The following is a 21,957-nucleotide window of genomic DNA, read 5'->3' as shown; positions in this document are numbered from 1 at the left end:
TATTAACAAACTGATATAATTTCAAGGTTGTGTACATTTTTCATAAAATTACCCAGCATTAACTCTAAGTAGATTGTAAACAGTTAAAGATGTAAATTATAATTGTTACAGCAACCACTAAAAGATAGGCAAAAGGCCAAAATAATAATAGATAAATTAAAATAGAATTCTAAAATATATTTTAAAAAGGCAAAAAATAAAAAAGGAACAGAGAAACAAACAAACAAACAAAAACCCAGAGGGGACATATAGAAAACAAACAGTGAAATGGTAGGCCTAAATTCAACCCTATTAATAATAATATTGAACGTTGATGGACTAAACAATCTAGTTAAAATGCAGAAATAACCAGAATGTATAAAACAGCAATACCCAACTATTTATTGTCTATAACAGAAGCACTTTAAATATAAATATACAGAGACATTGAAAATAAGTGCATTGAAAAAGATATGCAATGTAAAATGTAAGAAGGCTGAAGGGGCTACATTTATACCTAATATATACAGTAGATTTCAGAATTAAAGAATTACTAGAGATAAAGAGGGACATTTCATAATGATAAAAGGATCAATTCACAGGAAGACAGAACAATCATAAATGTGAATGTGCCTAAAAACAGAGCTTTACATGAAAATACATGAAATAAAAAATGGCAAAATTATATAGAAAAAAAATAACACCTCTTCTTAGCAATTGATAGAAATAGACAAAAAAATTAGACATATAGATTACCTGAAAAACACTATGACTACCTTAATCTAATCGATAACACCCAACAACTGCAGAATACAAATTATTTTCAAGTATACATAGTATAGTCCCATGATAGACTATATGCTGTTTGACCATATAATAACTGTCAATAAATTTTAAAAGAATAAAATCATATACAGAATGTTCTCTGATCACAATGGAATTAAATGAAATAAATAACAAAAATACATCTAGAAAAATCACTAATATTTATAAATTAAACAAAACAGTTGTAAATCACAAGGAAAATCAGAACTTAGAAAATACTCCAAACTGAATGAAGATACAGGATATCAAAATTTGTGTGATGCACGTGATAGTGCTGAAAAAAAAATTAATAGCTTACGGTGCTCGTATTAAAAATAATAAAAAATCTGAAATCAATAACCAGATTAAGGTTACACACTAAGAAAGTAGAAAAAAAAAAGCAAAGTAAACAAAAAGTAATTAGAAGGGGAAACAGAATAAAGATCAGAACAGATATCAATGAAATAAAAAATAGTGAAAATACAGCCAAAACTAATTTTTTAAATTAATTTCAGGTATACAAAACAACATAGTGATTAGACATTTATATAACTCTCAATGTGATAACCCCAATAAGTCTATTACCCATCTGACACTGTAGTTATTAGAATATTATTGACTATATTCCCTATGCTGTACTATATCTTCCTGAGACTATTCTTTTTAAATTATAGTTGACATTCAATATTACTTTATATTAGTTCCAGGTGTACAGCATAGTGTTTACACATTTATTTAACTTATGAAATGATCCCCCAATGTCAGATCCCCCATCTGACATTATACATAGTTTTTACAGTATTATTATTATTCTCCATATTATAATTTACATCCCTGTGAGTCTTATTACTACCAATTTGTACTTCTTAATCCCCTCACCTTTCTTACCCAGTCCCCAAAACTTCCTCCCATCTAGTAACCATCATTTGTTTTATGTATCTATGGGTCTGTTTCTGTTTTGTTTGTTCGTTTATTTTGTTCTTCAGATTCCACATATAAGTGACATCATATGGAATTTGTCTTGCTCTGTCTTACTTATTTTACTTAATAATACCCCCTGTGTCTATCTATGTTGTCACAAATGGTAACATTTTTTTTTTACCGCCAAGTAATACTGTATTGTATATATGTACCACCTCTTCTTTATCTATTGATGGGCACTAAGGTTGAGTCCATAGCTTGGCTATTGTAAACAACACTACAGTGAACATAAGGGTGCATATATCTTTTTGAATTAGTGTTTTGGATTTCTTTGGATAAATACCCAGGAGTGGAATTGCTGGGTCATAAGGTAGTTCTATTTTTAATTTTTTGAGGAAAACCTCCATACTGTTTTCCATAGCAGCTGCACCAGTTTGCAATTCTACCAACAATGCACAAGAGATCTATTTTCGGGCTGGCCCCGTGGCTCAGGCGGTTGGAGCTCCAAGCTCCTAACTCCGAAGGCTGCCGGTTCGATTCCCACATGGGTCAGTGGGCTCTCAACCACAAGGTTACCAGTTCAATTCCTCAAGTCCCACAAGGGATGGTGGGCAGGGCCCCCTGCAACTAAAATTGAACATGGTACCTTGATCTGAGCTGCCGCTGAGCTCCTGGATGGCTCAGTTGGTTGGAGTTTGTCCTCTCAACCACAAGGTTGCCGGTTTGATTCCCGCAAGGAATGGTGGGCTGCACCCCCTGAAACTAGCAACTGGCAAGTGGACCTGGAGCTGAGCTGTGCCCTCCAGAACTAAGATTGAAAGGACAACAACTTGACTTGGAAAAAAGTCCTGGAAGTACACACTGTTCCCCAATAAAGTCCTGTTCCCCTTCCCCAATAAAAAATTTATAAAAAAAAAGAGTTCTGTTTTCTCAGCATTCTCACCAACATTTGTTGTTTGTTGATTTATTGACGATAGCCATTCTGACAGGTGTGAGGTGATATCTCATTGTGACTTTATTTGCATTTCTGTGATGTTTAGTGATGTTGAGCATCTTTTCATGTGTCTATTGGCCATGTGTATGTCCTCTTTGGAGAAATGTCTATTCAGGTCCTTTGCCCAAATTAATTTCTTGAAAAGATCAGCAAAATTGATAACCCTCCAACTAGACTGATCAAGAACATAATTTACAAAAATCAGGAATGAAAGAGGGTTTATTATTTCAGATCCTAAAGATATCAGAAGGATAATAAGAGAATATTATGGAAAACCTTATAGCAACAAATTCAATCAATGGAGAAATTGAATAGTACAACCTAACAAAACTGATGTAAAATGAAATAGAAAATATGAATAGCTCTATAGCTATCAAAGAAAATAAATCCATTATTAAAAAGCTTCTCATAAAGAAAAGCTCTAGGCCCAGATAGTTTCAGTGGGGAAATCTATCAAACACTTAAGAAATAACATCAGTCTTTTAAATAAACCACTAAAACATTAATAGATAATTTTCCTAACAATTGTCAAAATTAGTTCTACTAACTTTTACTCCGACCACCACATGAAAGTTCCCATTTCTTTACAATTTTGCTAACACTTAGTATTGTAAGACTTAATTTTTTTAACCAATCTAGTGTGGGTGATAATATTTCTTTATGGCTTTAATTTGTTTCACTGAATATTAATGATGTTGGATATATTTTTCTACATTCCTCATCTGAATTACTACTTATCAACTCTGCCTATTTTTCCATTGGATTGGATGTCTTTTACTAAATTGATTTTTGGGAGGTATTTATATTTTTTTGGATAATCAGACTTTGTCAACTTTGTGACTTGTGAAGTCATGACTAAAATCAAGATAATGAACATATCTGCCACTCCCAAAAGTTTCCGTATGCCTCTTTGTAAGACAATCTCCCACACTCTCCTATCCCATCACCAGGCAACCACTGATCTGCTTGCTGTCAGTAAATATTAGTTTGCATTTTCAAGAATTTCAAATAAATTGGACTGTACAAATGTATTTTGTATTGTGTCTGGCTTCTTTCACTCAACATAATTATTTTGAGATTCATCCCTGTTGATGTGTAAAGGAATAATCCATTCTTTTACTGCTGAGCAGTATTTCCCTGGGTAGATAAAACTTACTCATCCATTTATCTATTAATAGACATTAGGGCTGTTTCTAGCTTTTGTATTTTTATAAATAAAACTGGTGTGAACATTTATGTGCAAGTCTTTGATGAAGGAAACTGAATAAGACATAAATGAAAAAATACCATGTTCATGGATTGGAGTAATTAATATTGTTAAAATGTCCATACTGCTCAAAGCCATTTTTAGTAGATTGTATGTAGATCCAGTGTAATCCTTATCAAGATTCCAATGGCACCTTTTACAGAAGTAGAAAGAAAATCCTAAACTTTATATAGAACCATAAAAACCCCCCCAAAGCCAAATCAATCTTGAGAAAGAACAACAAAGTAGGATTTCAAACCATATTATAAAGCCATAGTAACCAAAACAATATGGAATTCGCATAAAAGCAGACACATAGACCAATGTAACAGAATAAAAACCTAGAAATAAACCTAAGCATATATGGTCAACTAATAATCCCTGACAAGGCAGCCAAGAATAGTTAATGGAGAAAAGACAGTCTCTGGAATAAATGGTACTGGGAAAACTGGATATTCACATATAAAAGAGTAAAATTACACCTCTATCTTGCACCCCTCATGAAGATGAACTCAAAATGAATCAAAGACTTAAATGTAAGACCTGAAACCATAAAACTCCTAGAAGAAAACATAGGGGGAACCTTCTTGACTGGGTCTTATCAATGATTGTTTCTTCTTTTTTTTTGATATGATATCTAAAGCGTACGTAACAAAATAAAAAACAAATGGGAGTACATCAAATTAAAAAGCTTCTACACAGCAAAAGAAAAAACAAAATGAAAAGGCAGCCTACTGAATAGGAGAAAATATTTGAAAATCTTGGCATAAGAAAGCTGTGTGCATAAATGGTCCCAAAGGAGCTCACTGATGAACAAAAGCAAAGGAAAGTCAAAGTTTGCCAAGACCTTTTCAAGAGGCAAGACAATGTTTTGGGCACTGTTATCACTGGTGATGAAACATGGGTGTACCAATACCCTGCAACAAAGCGTCAAAGTGCATAATGGAAGTCAGCCAACTCTCCACAACCAAAAAAGTTTCGTTAGTCCAAATCGAAAGTCAAAACAATGTTGCTAATCTTTTTTAATATCAGAGGGATTATTCATTATGAATTTGTACCAACTGAACAAAAGTTAACCAAGTTTACTATTTGGAAGTGCTAAAAAGGCTGGCTGAAAAAGTTAGATGAAAATGACCTGAACTTTTCACCAACGATTCATGGCTTGCATCAATGCACCAGCTCACATGCACTGTCTGTGAGGGAGTCTTAAGCCAGTAAACAAATAACTGCATTGGAACACCCTCCCTACTCACCTGATCTGGCCCCCAATGACTTCTTTTTTTTACTGGAAGATAAAGGAAATATTGAAAGCAACATTTTGATGACATTCAGGTCCTCAAGGGTAATAAATACAACAATAGCTCTGGTGGCCGTTCCAGAAAAAGATTTCCAAAATTGCTTTGAAGGGTGAACTAGGCACTGGTGTCAGTGCATAGATAGCTTCCAAGGGGAGTACTTTGAAGATGACCGTAGTGATATTCAGTAATGAGTTATGTAGCACTTTTTCTATGATGAGTTTGCAAACTTAATTGTCATTACACACACACACACACACACACACACACACACACAAAATGGAGTTGTATTTAGCCATAAGAAAATAAGGAAATCTTGCCATTTGGGACAATATAGATGGACCTAGAGGGTATTGGGTTAAGTGTAATAAGTCAGACAGAGGAAAACAAATACTGTATGATCTTATATATGTGGAATCTTAAAAAGAAGAAAAATAAAAACAAAAACCAAACAACAAAAAGCTAACTCATAGGACATACTGGTGGTTGCCAGAGGCAGAGGATGGGGAGGTGGGCTAATAAGTGATGGTCAAAAGGTACAAACTTCCAGTTATAGAACAAATAAGTCCAGGAGATGTAAAGTACAGTGTGATGACTATAGTCAATAATATTGTATTGTATATTTGAAAGTTGCTAGTAGAGTAAATCTTAAAAGTCCTTATGATGAGAAACAAAATGTTGTAACTTTACGTAGTGATGTTCACTCAAGTCATTGTGATAATCATTTCACAATATACACAAATGCCAAATCATAATCATTTTGTTGCACACGTAAAATTAATACAATGTTATATGGCAATTATACTTCAATTTAAAAAAGAGAAATGATAAATATGCATAGGAATCACAGGAAGATATAAAATTATTTCACGTGCTTCCTCCAAAGGCAATCTAAGGATACAACCGTCCTCTATCTCATTGCTTACCTATACGTATTGATCATGCCTTTTTACTATGGGTTCTTTGAGTTAAACTTAGGCTCTTAATAGGTCAGAAAATAAACTGTATTGGAAAACAGTAATAGGCAAGCATGGAACAAAAACCCTTGAGTGAGAAAGTTTTTTTAATTTTTACAAAATGACTCTGGTCACTCATCCTTCTCCCACTTCTCCATCTAGGCAAAATCACAAATCTTCATTCCTGGAAAAAAGCACTCTGGCAAGAAACAAAGGAAGCCCAAATAGCCACAAAGCCAACCTCCCTCCCAGTGAATAACAGAATGCCTTGGTGGGGGGTAGGGGGCGCCAAATAGTGACCTTGCTGGGCCCAAAGGTATGCCATGGAAACCTTGCTTATAAGAAGAACCTTAAGCTTACTCACTCCCTCCACTGAAAACGTGGACCCCCACCCCCAAACTAGTTCTGAGGTCCTGAGGCTCTTGTGGTGCCCTGGGTTTGTGATGCAAGATCTTGCTGCTTGGCAACCAGCTTGCTGCTCAACAAACTTCTAAACAACAAAATAAAACGTGATTGGTTCCCCTGTGGGCAATACAATAGCACCGGCTAACTGCTTACAGTTCAAATAAAGAGGCGAAGTGATTCAAAACTATGGGGTCTGTTTGTTCATAGTATAGGCACAAACTTTCTGATTAAGTAGTTTAAGTTCTTCTCCGACACTGCTGATAAATTGACAATATAACATTTGCTGCCCACTCTATAAAAGCACTTTACATTTTAATGAGAATGTGCACATGTAGTTGCTTATTTTCAGAAGCAACTCCTGGACTTTGGGGGAATGACAGAAGAGGGTGGGGGTGGGGCAGAAGAGATCCACCAAGTATATACGAATAATGGAGATGATTTTTATATGCCAGGTATTTAAAAGTAAAGGGTTCGAAATAACATATTTGTTAATGCATGGTTTCTGTGACTAGCTAACCATCATTTTTTTCCTTGCCTGCATTCACAAGTGGGTTTCATAGAAGGCTTTATTGTAGTCCCAGAGCATTGTTTTGCATTAATTTCTATGACAAGGAACCCAAAACACATGGTGCCGAGAGTAACAAAACAGAGTTAGGGAAACAGTCATGACTTGGCACAAAGTGTGACAAGCTGTAAAAAAGGGAATGTTTCAATATCTGAAGTGGTGTTGATTTCCTATGAACAACCTTTTCTCTTCTAAACAGTATCATATTCTTTTCAAGCACATTTAGAACGCAAGTCAAGCTGTGTTTTATTTTTGATTATAATAAACACAGTCAGTTTACTGTAACAAAGACATACTAGTGGTGATCAGTTGAAAGCCAAAGTACAACCCCATAAGCTGGGCGGGGGGTGGGGTGGGGGGAGTCTGGGGGGCCGGTAGTCAACTGATAAAATAAAAGACCAGCCGTCTGGAAACTTCTCTTAAAAGAACATAAAAAGGCAGTGTTTTCTTATGAGACTAACACAGAATGCCAAAATATCTAGCTGGGCTCTTTTCTTGTTGTCACTTATAGCAATTTGTAACTAAAAACAGTAAATCCTTCAAAATATTGGGCTCCCATATTTGTTTTTTTCATCTCCATGATAAAATTTAAAAATTCTGCACACTGCTTTAAATTGTAATACTATTTCTTATATAGACTCTTCTACACAGTAAATATATTTATTATAGTAATACTGAAATTATCATTTTTAAATGTTAGTAATTATGATGCACTTAGATTATGGATAAAGGTAAAATGAATGGTTCATAAAAAAACAGTTACAAATACAGTTAATAAAATTTTTGTGATTAAATTATATTCCTGAATTCAAAATTATTAGGAAATAATATAAATAAACTTACCATTTCTTGAACTAATGATTTTTCGGTTTCAAGCTCAAACCTTAATTTGTCTCTACCCTCAGTTAACTGAAAGAGAAGGACATTACATTTTGATTAAAAAACAGACCAACTGATGGGGACGGCCTGATGGCTCAGTTGGTTAGAGCACGAGCTCTGAACAATACGGATGTTGGTTCAATTCCCACATGGGCCAGTGAGCTGCGCCCTCCACAACTAGATTGGAGACAATGAGCTGCCGGAAGCTGAGCTTCCGGAGGGGCGGCAGGATGGCTTAGTTGGTTAGAGCTCGAGCTCTCAACTACAAGGTTGGCAGTTCAATTCCCCCATGGGATGGTGGGCTGCGCCACCTGCTACTAAATATTGAAAATGGCAACTAGACTTGGAACTGAGCTGCGCACTCCACAACTAGATTGAAGGACAACGACTTGGAGCTGATGGACCCTGGAGAAACACACTGTCCCCCAATATTCCCCAATAAAATTTATTTTTAAAAAACACACACACAAAACAGACCACCTGAAATTCCTCCTCAATAGAACTTAGTGAAATATATTTTGATTCTGAATGAGAAAAATGGATCTCAATATGATCAAAGAAAAAATGAAATGTCTACAGATCACCATGTAATAATAATATATTATCATATAATTATTATATTTTTATTATATAAGCAAGCAAAATATACACAGAAAATGCGAATATATTGACAACTTACCTCATCTCAGCCCCCAAAAATGTGACATCAATAGTTAATAAAGCAAGTCCTAGGTTATCAAAAAGAGCAATTTTGCTTTTCTCTTTATATAACCCATTTCTCTTATTTTATTTTTTTGTGCCACATACATATGCTTATCAAGCCATATTCATACCAATTGAAAATAGCCATCAAAGCATATATTGCAGGGCCATTGTACTCATGACTTGCATCAGTATTTTAAATTTGCGTGTGATATATGCATTAATAAAATTCAACCCTTGGTTTTGACATATATTCAATTCAATTCATTCATATATTTATTAATTTAATAAACATGTATGGAACACCTTTTAGATGTCAGGCATTTTGTTCAACTATAGAAGTTCAAAAGTGAACTAGAACTGATCCCTTACCCTGCGGCATCTGCAGCATGGTGGGAGAGCAATGTGAAAATAACAACTATAAAACATAAGAAAAAATGTTAATAAATCAAATCTCTGGGTAGTCATAAAACATAAGAATCCACATAACATGGCAACCATAATTATAATAAGACATGCTTCTTCCTGGTGTTAACTTTACAGGAAAAGTTCCATTTGACAAGGGTTTAGAAGAATACCGTATGCAGAAATTCAACAAGCTGGAGGAAGAAGACATAGAAAATGGCCAACAAAACTGCAGTGCGACCACGGAAAAGCATGGCGTAATGGAGGAACTAGGAAAAGTTTGATGTTATGGGATCCAGGGTGCATACACTCAGGAATGGCAGGAAGTGAGGAGGGGAAGGAGATCCAGCGCGATACTGTGAGGGGCCTTGCTCACCACAATTAGGAGGGAAAGGCAGAATGACGTAACGAGAACAGCAGTTGGTTCAAATCAAAGCTCTGCTCCTTACTAGCTGTGTAGCTAAGTTAATTCTATGCTTCAAGACTTAGTTTTCTCACCGGTAAAATCAGGATCAAAAAGCCTACTGCAAAGAGTTACTGTGGGAAGAATTTGAGTAGCAAATATGGAAGTGCTTAGTTGTTCCCGGCATTTAAAAATCACTCAGTACATCTTTGGGTGGCCTGGTTTTATACTGAAGGCAACGAGAAGCCATTGAAGGTTTTAGTTTTAGCGTATTAGATTAGGATATTAGATTACTATGGCAGCAGTGTGGAAGTTAGATTTGAAAAAGAAAGAGAATGGAGACAGGAAAATGAAGAATCTATGGAAATGATGAGGGCCTCTACTAAGTCTGTGGCAATGTTTTTACAGAGAAAGAGGATTTGAGATAAATTTGGAAGGCAAGTCGACAGGCCTAGTGACCAACTACATATGCGGTATGAAGGAGACAACAGAGAATGACCCTATATTTGTCATTTGGTCCTCTGGACAGATGAAAATTTCATTAATTTAAATGAGGAGCACAGCACAGTCCAGATTCGAGGGGTAATGAGTTCAAGTTTTGACATTGGGTTGATGAACATGTACAGCATTTTTCAACAAATATTTTTGAAGGCTTATTGGAATATAAAGATAAGATATAATTCCTAACCTGAAGGGAGTAAATAGTCCCAGGGATGTGGGGACAGTCAACAACGTCTTCCCAGTGCATGTACCATTGAGCGTGAGGATGAGGACAGAGTTGAAATTAAGGATGTGGTGTTCAGGGAAAACCTGAAGCAGAAAGGAAAGGTATAGAAGTCACTGGTAAAGATGTGTGCCAGTTACAGGAGAGTCTCAGGTCAGCTAGAGAGAAAACAATAAGACCAAAGGTAAATAGAATCCTCCGGAATACTATTTCAGTGGAAGATGGAGGAGAAGCCACTGACAGACATTGCTTAGGAAGAGATGAAGAAGTGTGGGAAAAATCAGAAGCAAGCATTGCTGCAGAAGGCATCTGTGACAAGGGGCATAGTTCTGTCATGCACCACAGAAAATTCAAGACGGAAAAAGACTGGAAAGGATGAAGGGCAGTATGAATCTCATTGTGACCTGATCAACAGGAAAAACTAGCAGCAGGGGAGTGAAGAAGGGGCTGGTTTTCTTTTAAATGATATTTGAAGAACTGTGGGCTTTGATTATGTCTGTAGGCTAGAGCGAAATTTTAAAAGCTCAAGAAAAAGGCTGATGAAGAACAGTCCCAGAACAGGAAGAAGGAAGAGATGGAGTCAGGCAAATAGATGGAAGGAAGAGTGAGGGCAAAGAAGAATGTCCCCTCTTCTGATGACAAGGAGTGAAGGTAACACTAAGTAAGCTAAGTGACAGAGTAAGAGAGTGCCAAGGAGAAAAAAATCCAAGTATCTGCTATGTTCTCTGTGAATTAGGAAATAGTGTAGAGGTGGATATGGGAATTGAAAAAAAGTAGTGAAGATTGGAAGAGCTGTAGTGGGTAGTAAGAAAGGGTGCTAATTAGATCCAAGTGGAATGATAGGCAGAGGGAGCACAGCTATTCTGGGTTAAGACCCCTTCCTCTTGCGATGTCACCAGAAGGTGAGAATTGGATTGTCTCCAGCAGCACAGGGCAGTCCCTGAGTGGGGCTGGAGGATACTGGGGACTGGACAGATGAACAGGGTGAAGGGTGTAGTTGAAGGTGTGAGAGGTTGAATAGCAGATTTAGAGAAAGAAAAGGAATGAGAGAGGTGTAAGGAAAAGAAAATATTTTGTGTTGAGTCATCATACCTTGGTCTGAAAAGAAGTGTCACCAAGTTTCTAATGGGTGTCAGTTACCAGGAAACATCAGGCCATTAGCCTTGACCCTACCTCCCTAGATCTGTCTTCATCAGTGATCTCTCTCTGTTGTGTTTTCATCATCTCATTCTTCTTTCCATCGATATCATTTAAAAATCCTCTAGCTTCACCTTTTAAAAAAATTCCTTCGTCAGCCCCATATCCCTTCCAAATACTCCCCTCGTCTCCCTGGCCATCCACTACCAAATGTCTAGAGACCAACTATGCTCACTGCCTCCACTTCTGCATTCATTCCACTTCTCAATGGCTCCCACCGTTGCAGGGAAATGACTCTCATTAATATGACGAGGGTTATTTTATTGCCAAAGCTAAACTGTCCAATCTTCCCTTTTTAGCGATTAGCACACCTAGCCTCTGGGCAGCATCTGACACACTAAAATGATTCCTTCCTTTCTGAGACTCTTGCTTGGCTTCCGTGATACCCCCTCTCCTGCTCGGCACCCTGCCACCACCTCAGCTCATTTTCATCTGCATGCTATCCAGCCTTCACTACTCTCTGTCCTTTATCTCTCCCGCCTCCAAGCTTATCAATGATCATAGGTTTTGCTGCCTAAGCATCTCTTGAATTCATCCCTCCCCTTCATCCCCAGTGTCACTACCCTCCTGTTTCAGGACTTTATAGTTTCCATAGCTTATCCAAGTAAACTCTTAACTAACTGGTCCGTCCTTCCTCCCCCCCTCATTCCCTTCCTTCCTTTCTTAAACTGGTCTTTCTGGCTCCAGATTTCCCTCCCTCTCATTCGTTTTCTTTCTGAAACACAAATCCAATCCTGCCTCGATGTTCAGGGCTCCCCAGTGAACTCAGAATGTTGTTCAATCCCCTCAGCATGAAGAATAATCCTTTGCCATGTGTCCTGCTTCTCGCCACCCATTATTCTCATGTACTCAGCTAGAGCAAATCACAGGCTCTTACCTTTCACATGTTTCTGACCCTTTCTACCTCCCCACATCCTTTCCCCAAAACTCTAACCTCTCTTCTGGAAGTCAGCTCAGTGTCTTTCCTCCAACCTTCCCTGACTCCTTACAACCCAAGCTGGGTGTGTACCCATGTGCCCCCATGATAATCTGGGCCACCCTGAATACTGATGCTGGTCAGACCATGAACTATAATCTCTCACTGCTGGCTTGTCTTCCTCCCAGAAGGAAATTCTTATTGTAGCCACAGCTGGAATTAGATTAATGGGATTAAAACATAAAAACTGCTGAATTCCCTAACTGATAGCGCTTCGCCCAGACAGACGGCAAGAGGTCCACCTCCTCAAATTTAGTCCCCATCTTGTTTTTAATTGCATCCACCGCTAATAAAGGGAACACGTGACTTACCCAGAGGCTTCTGAGCTGCCCCTTTCCATTCTTCCATTTCCTGCTTACCTCTTCCCCACACCCCAGATTTCCCCTCTTTCTGCACCAACACAATTTCTCACCACATGGTCTCAATAGATTCCTGCTTCATACTCCAGCCATATCAAATCACAAACAGGTCCACAAACATATTTCACGCCTTATGCATTCCGGCTCTGTACCCAGCTCTTCCATCCTCTTATCTACCTGGAAAACTCAGCTCTAGTGATAGGTGCAGAACAGAAGCCTTTCAGAAGCTTCCAGGTAAAGCCAGGCATCTTTTCTCTAGGTGCATACTTCTCCCTATCACATCACCCTATCATATTGTCTCTCCCTCTAGACTTGATTTCCTCCACAGGAGGGCCGTGTGTGTGCGTGTGTGTGTGTGTGTGTGTGTGTGTGTGATTTTTTTTGGTGTCTCAGCAGTAGTGCAGCCAGCACCTGGCACCAAAAGACACCTGATAAACAGCTGAAATAATTGATTTTGTGAAGGATATTGGAAATAAACCAGTAAATATCGGCTTTCATTTGTCAACAAACTCTTGATACACTTTCCAGTTGACAAAGCACTTTCATGTACATTATCACATTCTATCCACACAGTAAGGGAGACACAGAACAAAGAAGGTTAAGGGACTGGCCGATGGGGCTGTAGTGGCAGAAATGGAACAGGAACCTAGAGTTCTAGATTCTTTCTGCTCAACAGTAATTTGTACCTATATGCAATGCGTCTATGTGGAGTTCCTGTGCATATTAAAAAAAAAAGAAGATAAAAAAATAATCAAACAGATTAGGGATCTGCTATATTTGTCTAGAAAAGAGATGCTGAATAAAAATATAATCTGAGTCATACATAATTTTGAATTTACAGTAGCCTGTTAAAAAGGTAAAAGAAACAGGTGAAATTAATTTTAATAATATAATTTATTTATCCCAATATATATCCCAAACTATTATCATTTCAATGTATAATAATTGATATTAAAAATCATTAGTGATACACTTCACATTTCTTACACTAAGTCTTTGAACTCCAGTGTGTATTTTTCACTTACAGCATGTTTCAATTTGGGGACTAAATTTGCATTGGAAACACCTTTTTTCCTTTTGCTGTTTTTTTGGGGGGGGGTTGTTTTTGTTTTTTTCTTTTTGTCTCTTTTTTGTTGTTTTGGGTTTTTTCGTTTGTGTGTTTGTTTCTCTTTTCATCAGAAAGAGAAAAGTTTTCATTGATCTATATCTAGAATTCATACAATTTACAGATGAAAAAGTAGACTGTCATACTCAAGTTATTCAAAATATACATCAAGATTTTTCCAATAAGTGAAATAAGTATCAGTTTTTAAATGTAAATTTCCAAAAATAAAGAAAAAGAAAATTACATATAATTAAAAATTCATTTCCTCCGTTTTCTCCGTTGCACTAGATACAATTCAGGTGTTTAGTAGCCACATGTGAGTAGTAGCTACCACTGGGCATGTAGACCTCGATAGCTGAGGCAGCATTTAACTGAAATGTTTAAGCTCACACAGTGCTACTCATAGGCCACGTTTCTTTCTAACTGGTGGCTTAACGGTGAGATTGTTTTTTTGCTTTAATTCCTTTTACTCGTCACAGGGAACAGTAAGATGACACACAATTTATCTCTACCAGTGACAGTATGGAGTGAATAACTTGAGAAACTTTTAAATAAACTGTGAGGTGTCCTTGTAGGTTATTAAGTGAAACTAGAAAGCTGAGATTTCATTTTTAACCTTAGCGGTTGATGCCAAGAAGGTTAAACTTGTCTGTTCACAGACTCCATTGTTATCTCTGTAAGAAGGGAATTTGCTCTATTACCACTGCAAATAGGGTGAAGCACAAGAAAATGAAATCGCTTTGTGAAAACCTGTGGTGGATTCAGTTATCATAGAACACATCTCCCAACTCTGATCCACTAGGATAACCATGTCTTTAAAGCACAGTTCTTGGAGGTAATTTTGTCTAAAACCTAAGAATATCCTGAATTACAAAATCAGGTTGAAATCTGAACCTAAACTTAGGCCCATGGTGCAACTGAGCTCTGGAAATGTGGCTAGTGCGACTAAAGAACTGAATTTGTAATTTTATCTAATTTTAATTAATTTTTATTTAAAAATTGATACTCGATTCCATTTGTGGAAAGCATGTATGTTTATTTGGAATAATTCAGGGAGGTAAATACACTTTTTCATCTGTAAATTCTGCCAGATTTTATGGACTTTAAATACATCATCATTCTCTGAATGACTCAAAGAGTATTTTTAAGTGTGGCAGGCACTGAGCTCAGCAAAGGCAATGCCAAAGACTGAGGTAGCAGCTTCCGGCCTCGTGGGGCTTACAGGACGGCAGGGAGGACTTAACCCTCACAGAAAAGTGTTGCGAGAGCTACAATGGGGGCGGTACATGGAGCTAAGAAAGCACAAAGCAGGAGCCTCTGGCCTGTGTGCGCAGGGCAGGAACTGCTGGCTCCAGCTGCATGGAATGCTCTAGGAAACCTTGATCTTAGTGACACCAAGGGAATTCCCTCTTCTAAACGCAGATTTCCTGGGTAACATAAACCAGTTCATTCATATCCAGTAAAATGAACGTAAGCCAACATCTGATCTAAGAATACGACTGTTCACTCTTCACAATATAATTTTTCCACAAGCATAGCTTTGGCCTCCCTGTGTCATACAACTTTTTGATTCCTTACAATCAACAAGGTAGATATCCCAAATAACAGAAGTACCCATACATTAATTCAATTTCAAGGCAGAATCCTTATTCATTAGTAGAGACCCCATCCAAATAATGGGAGAGATTAAATATAGAAATCGACTTTTCTTTACATTAGAGGACAAGCGGGACCCAGTGTTATTTCACCAATTGGGCTATTTCAGTTTAAAAGAGTCATTTATCAATGTAAAAAAAATACAGTACCTTTTGAATGGTTTTATGATTCTTTTCTGCCATCTCTTTCAAACTCATAATTTCATATTCTATAAACAAAAGGAAAGAGAGACCAACCATGAAATTACAAGCTTATGCCCTGTATTCAAACTGTACACCACTGGCAGGCATGGTGGACTCAAGTCCTAGCAGGACTGTGACCTTCACAACTGCCCTTGACATTCACAGCCTTCCTCCTGCTGTTCAGACGGCTGGTCAGATAGGGATTGAGAGCTAAGTTCAAGATTCAAGTGTGGCCAAGGGCTAAAAGCTTTTCATTAGTACTTGCAATGGACCTTTTTGCTGTTAGTCACAGCTCATACATAGTGCTTTAGCAGGTGGCACTTTCTGACTCAGTAAGAACTACCAAAACCTAAAAAAGCATTATGGTACATTATTTTACCATATCAGAAGAGAAATGAAACTACATTGGCATGGTATAATTTTATATTCAAAAGATATTGTAATACAAATTATTTTATTAATATTTTTCTATGTTTTTTATTGTTTACCTGTTGTTTTTCATACTAAAGATTATGGGCAACATTATATAATTAACGTAAGTACAAAGATAACAGTAAGTGAAGAAATACTTTCAAGCAATCTAAGTCTGTTGACTTAAATGCAACTTTTACCAATTTTTATGGTACGTAAAAAAAGGGTATGAGTATACACATGAAAATTTGTACTCAAAATCTGTACCAAAAATTGCAGATAATTAAGTAGCAAATTGTAGTATATTTTCATTAAGGACTAACTCTGTTCCTCCACAAAGCATACCCCAATAAGTATTCCTAAGTATTTAAATATTATAAATTTTATGTAATCTATTAAGCATATGAAAAAGAAACCGGCAAAAGTTTCTGTTTATAATATTTTTAAGTGAACTAGAGAGTTGATTGACACATTTTTCAGAGGCGAATGCTTGGTTTGAAAAAAATCACCCTAAGTTAAATGGCATAGCTCAGGAGTATTAATTATAATATTTATGTATAAAAAAATCCTCTGTCCCAAGCAAGGAATGCCATCTTAAATAAAAGTCAAAGATAGTTATCAAAATGAAATGTAAATAACCAAACAAATGTATGTTTGGAAAAGACAAACACACTTATGAATTTTATGAAGTGCCCAAATGTATAGATTTTTCTTAGAAATGACTTTAAAGTGTTACCTAATATTGAATTTTCTTTTAGATTGAGTTGGATTTCCTCTTCAAGTTCTGAAACGATTTGAAGCAGTCTCTCATTTTCTAGTTTGTACTCCAAACTTTCCTTTTCTAGAATTGATTTTGAAGGGCTGCTCTCTTCAGCCAAATAGTCCTGAAAGATGGGGAATTCCATATTTCAAAGCAGGGAGCCAAGAATTTAAATATGCAACACAAAACAATACAGATACAGAAGAGCTATCATATAATTTTCTGAATTCTATTACACACTTATAATATGAATAGTAAAAAGGATGGGGATTAAATGGAGCTTGCTGGAAGAAAGGCTGCAGTACATTCTGTACAAAGACCACAGCACATGGGGACATTTTATTGACAGGAATAATGCATATCATACTGTTTGTGTGCCCTCATCATTCAGGTCAATTCATTATGGAGGCTGTGTCCGGGGAGGCAGCTGGGGCCCCTCCACCCACACTTCCCTCTGTGTGTGTCTGAAGTGCTGTCCTCTGGTAACTAGGCAGGCTGGGGAGACCATGGACCGGCAGCGCCAGGGGGTGGCAAAGTGCACAGTTAAGGAGGGGGCTTGTTGCCTTTGTGGCATTTCCCAGTGTCAGCGCTGCCAGTGTCATGAGAGCACATCACATGTCAAAGTGGTGACGTTTTCAGGCTGGGAGCCGCATGGAGTCCATCAGGCACACGGATATCCACACAGTTGGTTTTCTGCTTGGTGAAGGAGCCACCCAGAGGCAATTCATATTCTGAACATTAACGTGGCTTTGCATGCCTGTCACACTGGGGCTGTGCAGGCGTTTAATGCTATTGAAGACTTCGGTTTAAATCTCTATGCAAACAGTGATTACCTTGTAAGAAGGTTTCAGGATAACTTACAACAAAAGACTTTAAAGTTATAGTTTAGTAAAGCAAACTCATTTACATTTTTATTATGTGTGTCTTTTGTTTAAATCTTGCCATGTCCATTATGGGAGAGGCTTTTTCTTATGCCATAGAAGCTTATTGGGACAGCTACTCTTCTTTTCTTCTTCCTCTTCTTGTCTGTTTCAAAGCTATTGAAAACATCTGAATATACTCACTTATGGCTGTCTAGATTTTACTGCCATACATTATTTAAAAAATTAAGATGTAATGGGTTGGAGAAGCTGGTGCGCAACTTTATGCTTCATAATGGTAAAGTATTAAACTGATTATGCTTTCTCAAAATATTAAAGAGTATGCTTAAAAGTCATTGTATTCTGCTAAAAGAGATGGAAGGGTCCATATGCCTTGCTTCAAAATAATAGACACTAGAAATACTTTTGAACTTTAAAGTGACTTTTAAATGAATTATAGCCTGTTCTTTCTGCAGCAATGTCATGGCTGCAAATATGCAAGAATAAAATCTCTTTTCAAAAACAAAATCATTCCTCCCAATATGCTGCTTTCCTTTTGGAATTGTTCTTTTATTTAACTTTGGAGATAGCTGGAAATAAATTATTAAAACATTTTCCTCTGTGATCATGATTTAAAAGAAAAATAAGTTGCTACAATGATTGTAATACATTAATATATCCTTTAAAAACAACAAGCAATTTAGTAATGAAATTAGTTATATCAGTTAATATTTAAAATAATGTTCTTAAATTTTGCACTAAGTCCAATTACAAATCTCCACAATTCTAATTCACCATTTCATTTAAATTATTTAAGCTCGGTTCATTCCTAACTAACAAGAGCTAACAAATCTAACAGATAATAAACAACATTGTTTTCTTACTAGAGGAGAAATCCCAGTCATTAATTTCTTGTCTCACATGGTTCAATTTGAGATTATTATAGTGTATTTGTAGACAAAAAGGGCTTTTAAGTAACAAACAAGTAATATTTGTTTTAGTAGGCAAGTTTATGCATATATTTCCTAACAGTGGCAGAATATAAACATCCATAGTGGATTACATGAGCACCCATTATTATAAACTAAATCAGGACAATTTGAATGAATCAGATGAAGTGAAAAATTTATAACTGGTAGCAGCTAATACCTGAATGCATTTCCTAAAAAATTTCATATAAAAGCAGGAAACAAGGAAAACACATTCAACTCAAAGATTTCTTTCTCCATAGCCATCTACAACCCCTACCTCCCAAGCCCCCTCCCTCCCGTTCTTGTAGGTTAACCTTTAGCTCTGTCCCCACCATCTGTCAGCTGCAGGAACTGCAAGTAATTAACTATTCAGACTCCCACAGCAATGAGGACACTCATTAGCAAAATGAACAAAGGGACAGTTCTGGGCTGCTACGGTCATCTGTTACACTCTGAGTGGCAGGTTTTGTGGTGGGGTTCCTTCTGCCATCTGCCCATACTACTAGTTTTGATTTACTTAAATCATGAGACTTCTTTAAAATATACTAGGTTAATAAATCAAGGTTAGGAAGGATAGGATCGTTAAAAGGTGGTTAACCAAATGTAGCTATTTAAAGAAGAGAGATTATGTGTGATTCATGATCACACTGGAATGTTTAATTCATAAAAGAACTTGCCAATTTCAAGTTTTTCTATTATGCTGTAAAAACTAGGACTTCAGGTGGTGGCTTATGCGCTATTTATGCTATTTATCGTGTGAAAAGTAACAAAATGTGCAGAATCACTGTTTCCATGTTTCAAAACTGAAAACTGATCTTGAAAGAATCTGAAAACTGGTATACTCTATAGCAGGGGTGTCCAAACTGCAGCCCGCGGGCCAACTGCGGCCCGCAATCCATTGTTAATTGGCCCGCAGCAAATTCCAAAAATATGTTTAGTTTACTTAAATAAATCAGGTGAGGCAATACGTACTTCACCTCGAGGGAGTGGCCTGGCTGTTTGTACATTTTACCGCATATGGCCCTTGATAAAAAACGTTGAAAAAAGTTTGGAAGCCCCTGCTCTACAGCCTTGCTATTCAATGTATGGTCCGTGGACCAGGAGCCTCAGCATCACCTGGGAGCTTATTGGAAACGAAGATTCTCAGGCCCCAGCCCAGACCAACTATCAGAGCCTGTATCTTAACAAGTGCTGCAGGTGACTTATACGAACAACAAAGCCACTGTAGCGAGCCCGGCATGTGCCTTCTTAGCCTTCTCCCTTCTGCCATATTGGCGTCTCAATTCTGCAGGCTCCATGGATACTCCTTGGATATCTTAATTTGATGCTGGGGGTGGAGTGGGGTTCTGATGCATGCCCAGGCTGCAAGACAGTCACAGAGAAGAGCAGGTGCTTTCCCAATGAGTAACAACCAGGCATGCTGGGGCAGGGAAGCCCTGCAGAGCTGCCCCTCTTGAATGACAGCTCTGTCTCAGAACTGTCAGCCACCGAGCAGTTATGTTCACCCATGCGGGGCTGGCGTGAGTGATGGTTGCACAGCTCACCCATGTTGGGATAAGAAAAAAAAAGGAAAAGTCTGTTCAAAAGGACAAATCCAACTTCAATTAAAATACGTAGGCGCAGGCACACACGCGCATGCACAGGCACACATACTCAAGCTAGCCTGCTCTCGCAATTTCTCAACGGGATTTATCAACATACAGCATGCCACCTTGATAACTACAGTGGCATGCAGTTAAGTCACAATGGTTTCCTACAGAACTGAACCTGGAAAGAAGCTCGGCTTTGAAGGAAGTTGCTCTCAGCATTAAGAATGTTCTGACCGGGAGAGATGAAGCTTCTGTCACTTGCAGATCTTCCTTTTCTGATTTCCACTTTGTTATAAATATAATGTAACCTACCTGTTTACTAAACTTTCCATTTTCTATCACATTCTTATTAGGTTTGTTTCAAAAACAGTCCTGGAGAGATATTGGGACTGCTTATTAACTATAAAACTATTTATGTAATTTGTGTTTAATCAATTTGTTTCAACTTTTGTTTTCTGTTTTTTCAAATTTCCATTGCTACTTGGAAATTTTCTAATTGTTTCTCCAAATTGTTTTCCAAGTCTAATTTCAGATTATTGGTATCTCAAGCTTTTTGTACCACTAGAGGGAGCAGTTGTATAAGATGACATTTTAAATTTAAAAAAAAGAAAAAAAGATGTACTATCTAGAACTTAAGTGGTATGGAGTTTTAGGAAAGCCAGTTCTTAGAGGATTAAAAAATATTTTTCCAGAGTTTTAGTTCTATAACTGATGATCTGCTTTTGCGGCGTTCATGTCCATCTTCCTGAAATGCACACTAACTAGTACCGCTGTACATTGACCTCGATCAAGGCGGGAGACCAAGGCTATACGTTTTGTTTGGGTCCTAAGGAGCTGGGAGAAATGGATAGACCCAGTCAATCAGGTGTATCTTACCCTCCTCAAATCTTAGGGTGTTTATAGAAATACTGACGTGGTCTCTTTGGGGACAAATTACAGTGGGGTAACCGTGGTCTTCAGGATGACCTCCTGAGCCAAAGAACACCTGCTTATACCTTCTACTTAATCTCTTCTCACAAAGCCACCTCCCATCCTCATCCAGGATGTCCAGACAGACCAGTTAACAGGCTGAGAACACTTAGAGGTGTAAACATTCCAAGAAAGACTTCATGTTTTAATGTAATAAGCCCAATTACTGAAGTGTAATTTCTCAACAGGACTATTCAGTGTATTTCATTGAATTTTAAACCAGATGATCATAAGGACTTGTGTATTTCCTCATAATGAGAACTAGAATTTATTTACTTATCTTTCTTCAAAGAACTGAAAGCAATTCACATTCAGTACAACAGGTATCTTTTGCATAACTCTCTTTTAGCCAATTTCCATTTCACAAATGGGAAATAAATGGATCAAAATGACCTTGCCAATCTATGCTGTGTATCTTTGGCCAAGCCAGGATTAAAAGCCAAAACTATTACAGTTTTCTGGGCTTTTCTATTAAATTATTTCCCCCTCAAAATAGGAGTAAATATAGACCCAGGAAAAGATTTCAAAAAGTAAATGCAAAAATTGCATGTGCCTCCTCCTCCAAGAACATGTAAAAAGAATTAATACTCAATTTTATTAAATCTGTGCTAATAATACTTAATACTATACCACTTAGAAGATGC

At 37.2% G+C, this 21,957-nt stretch overlaps 1 protein-coding gene across 1 annotated transcript in view; it reads right to left on the bottom strand.

Annotated features, from left to right (window-relative positions):
• LOC308496070 (uncharacterized protein C10orf67, mitochondrial) overlaps positions 1-21,957 on the bottom strand; it is a gene marked incomplete at both ends in the record, with an annotated part of 102,315 nt that overhangs the window by 53,839 nt on the left and 26,519 nt on the right. The window contains 2 exons of the mRNA XM_081044706.1: positions 15,721-15,779; positions 16,901-17,048. Of these exons, the coding sequence (XP_080900832.1) occupies positions 15,721-15,779; positions 16,901-17,048 (207 nt within the window). The remainder of the gene's footprint in view (positions 1-15,720; positions 15,780-16,900; positions 17,049-21,957) is intronic.

The sequence above is a fragment of the Rhinolophus hipposideros genome (genome assembly GCF_964194185.1).
Source record: "Rhinolophus hipposideros genome assembly, chromosome: 1".
NCBI lineage: Eukaryota > Metazoa > Chordata > Mammalia > Chiroptera > Rhinolophidae > Rhinolophus > Rhinolophus hipposideros.
Note: the sequence above shows the minus strand (reverse complement) of the source record. Positions and strands in the feature narration are given on the sequence as shown.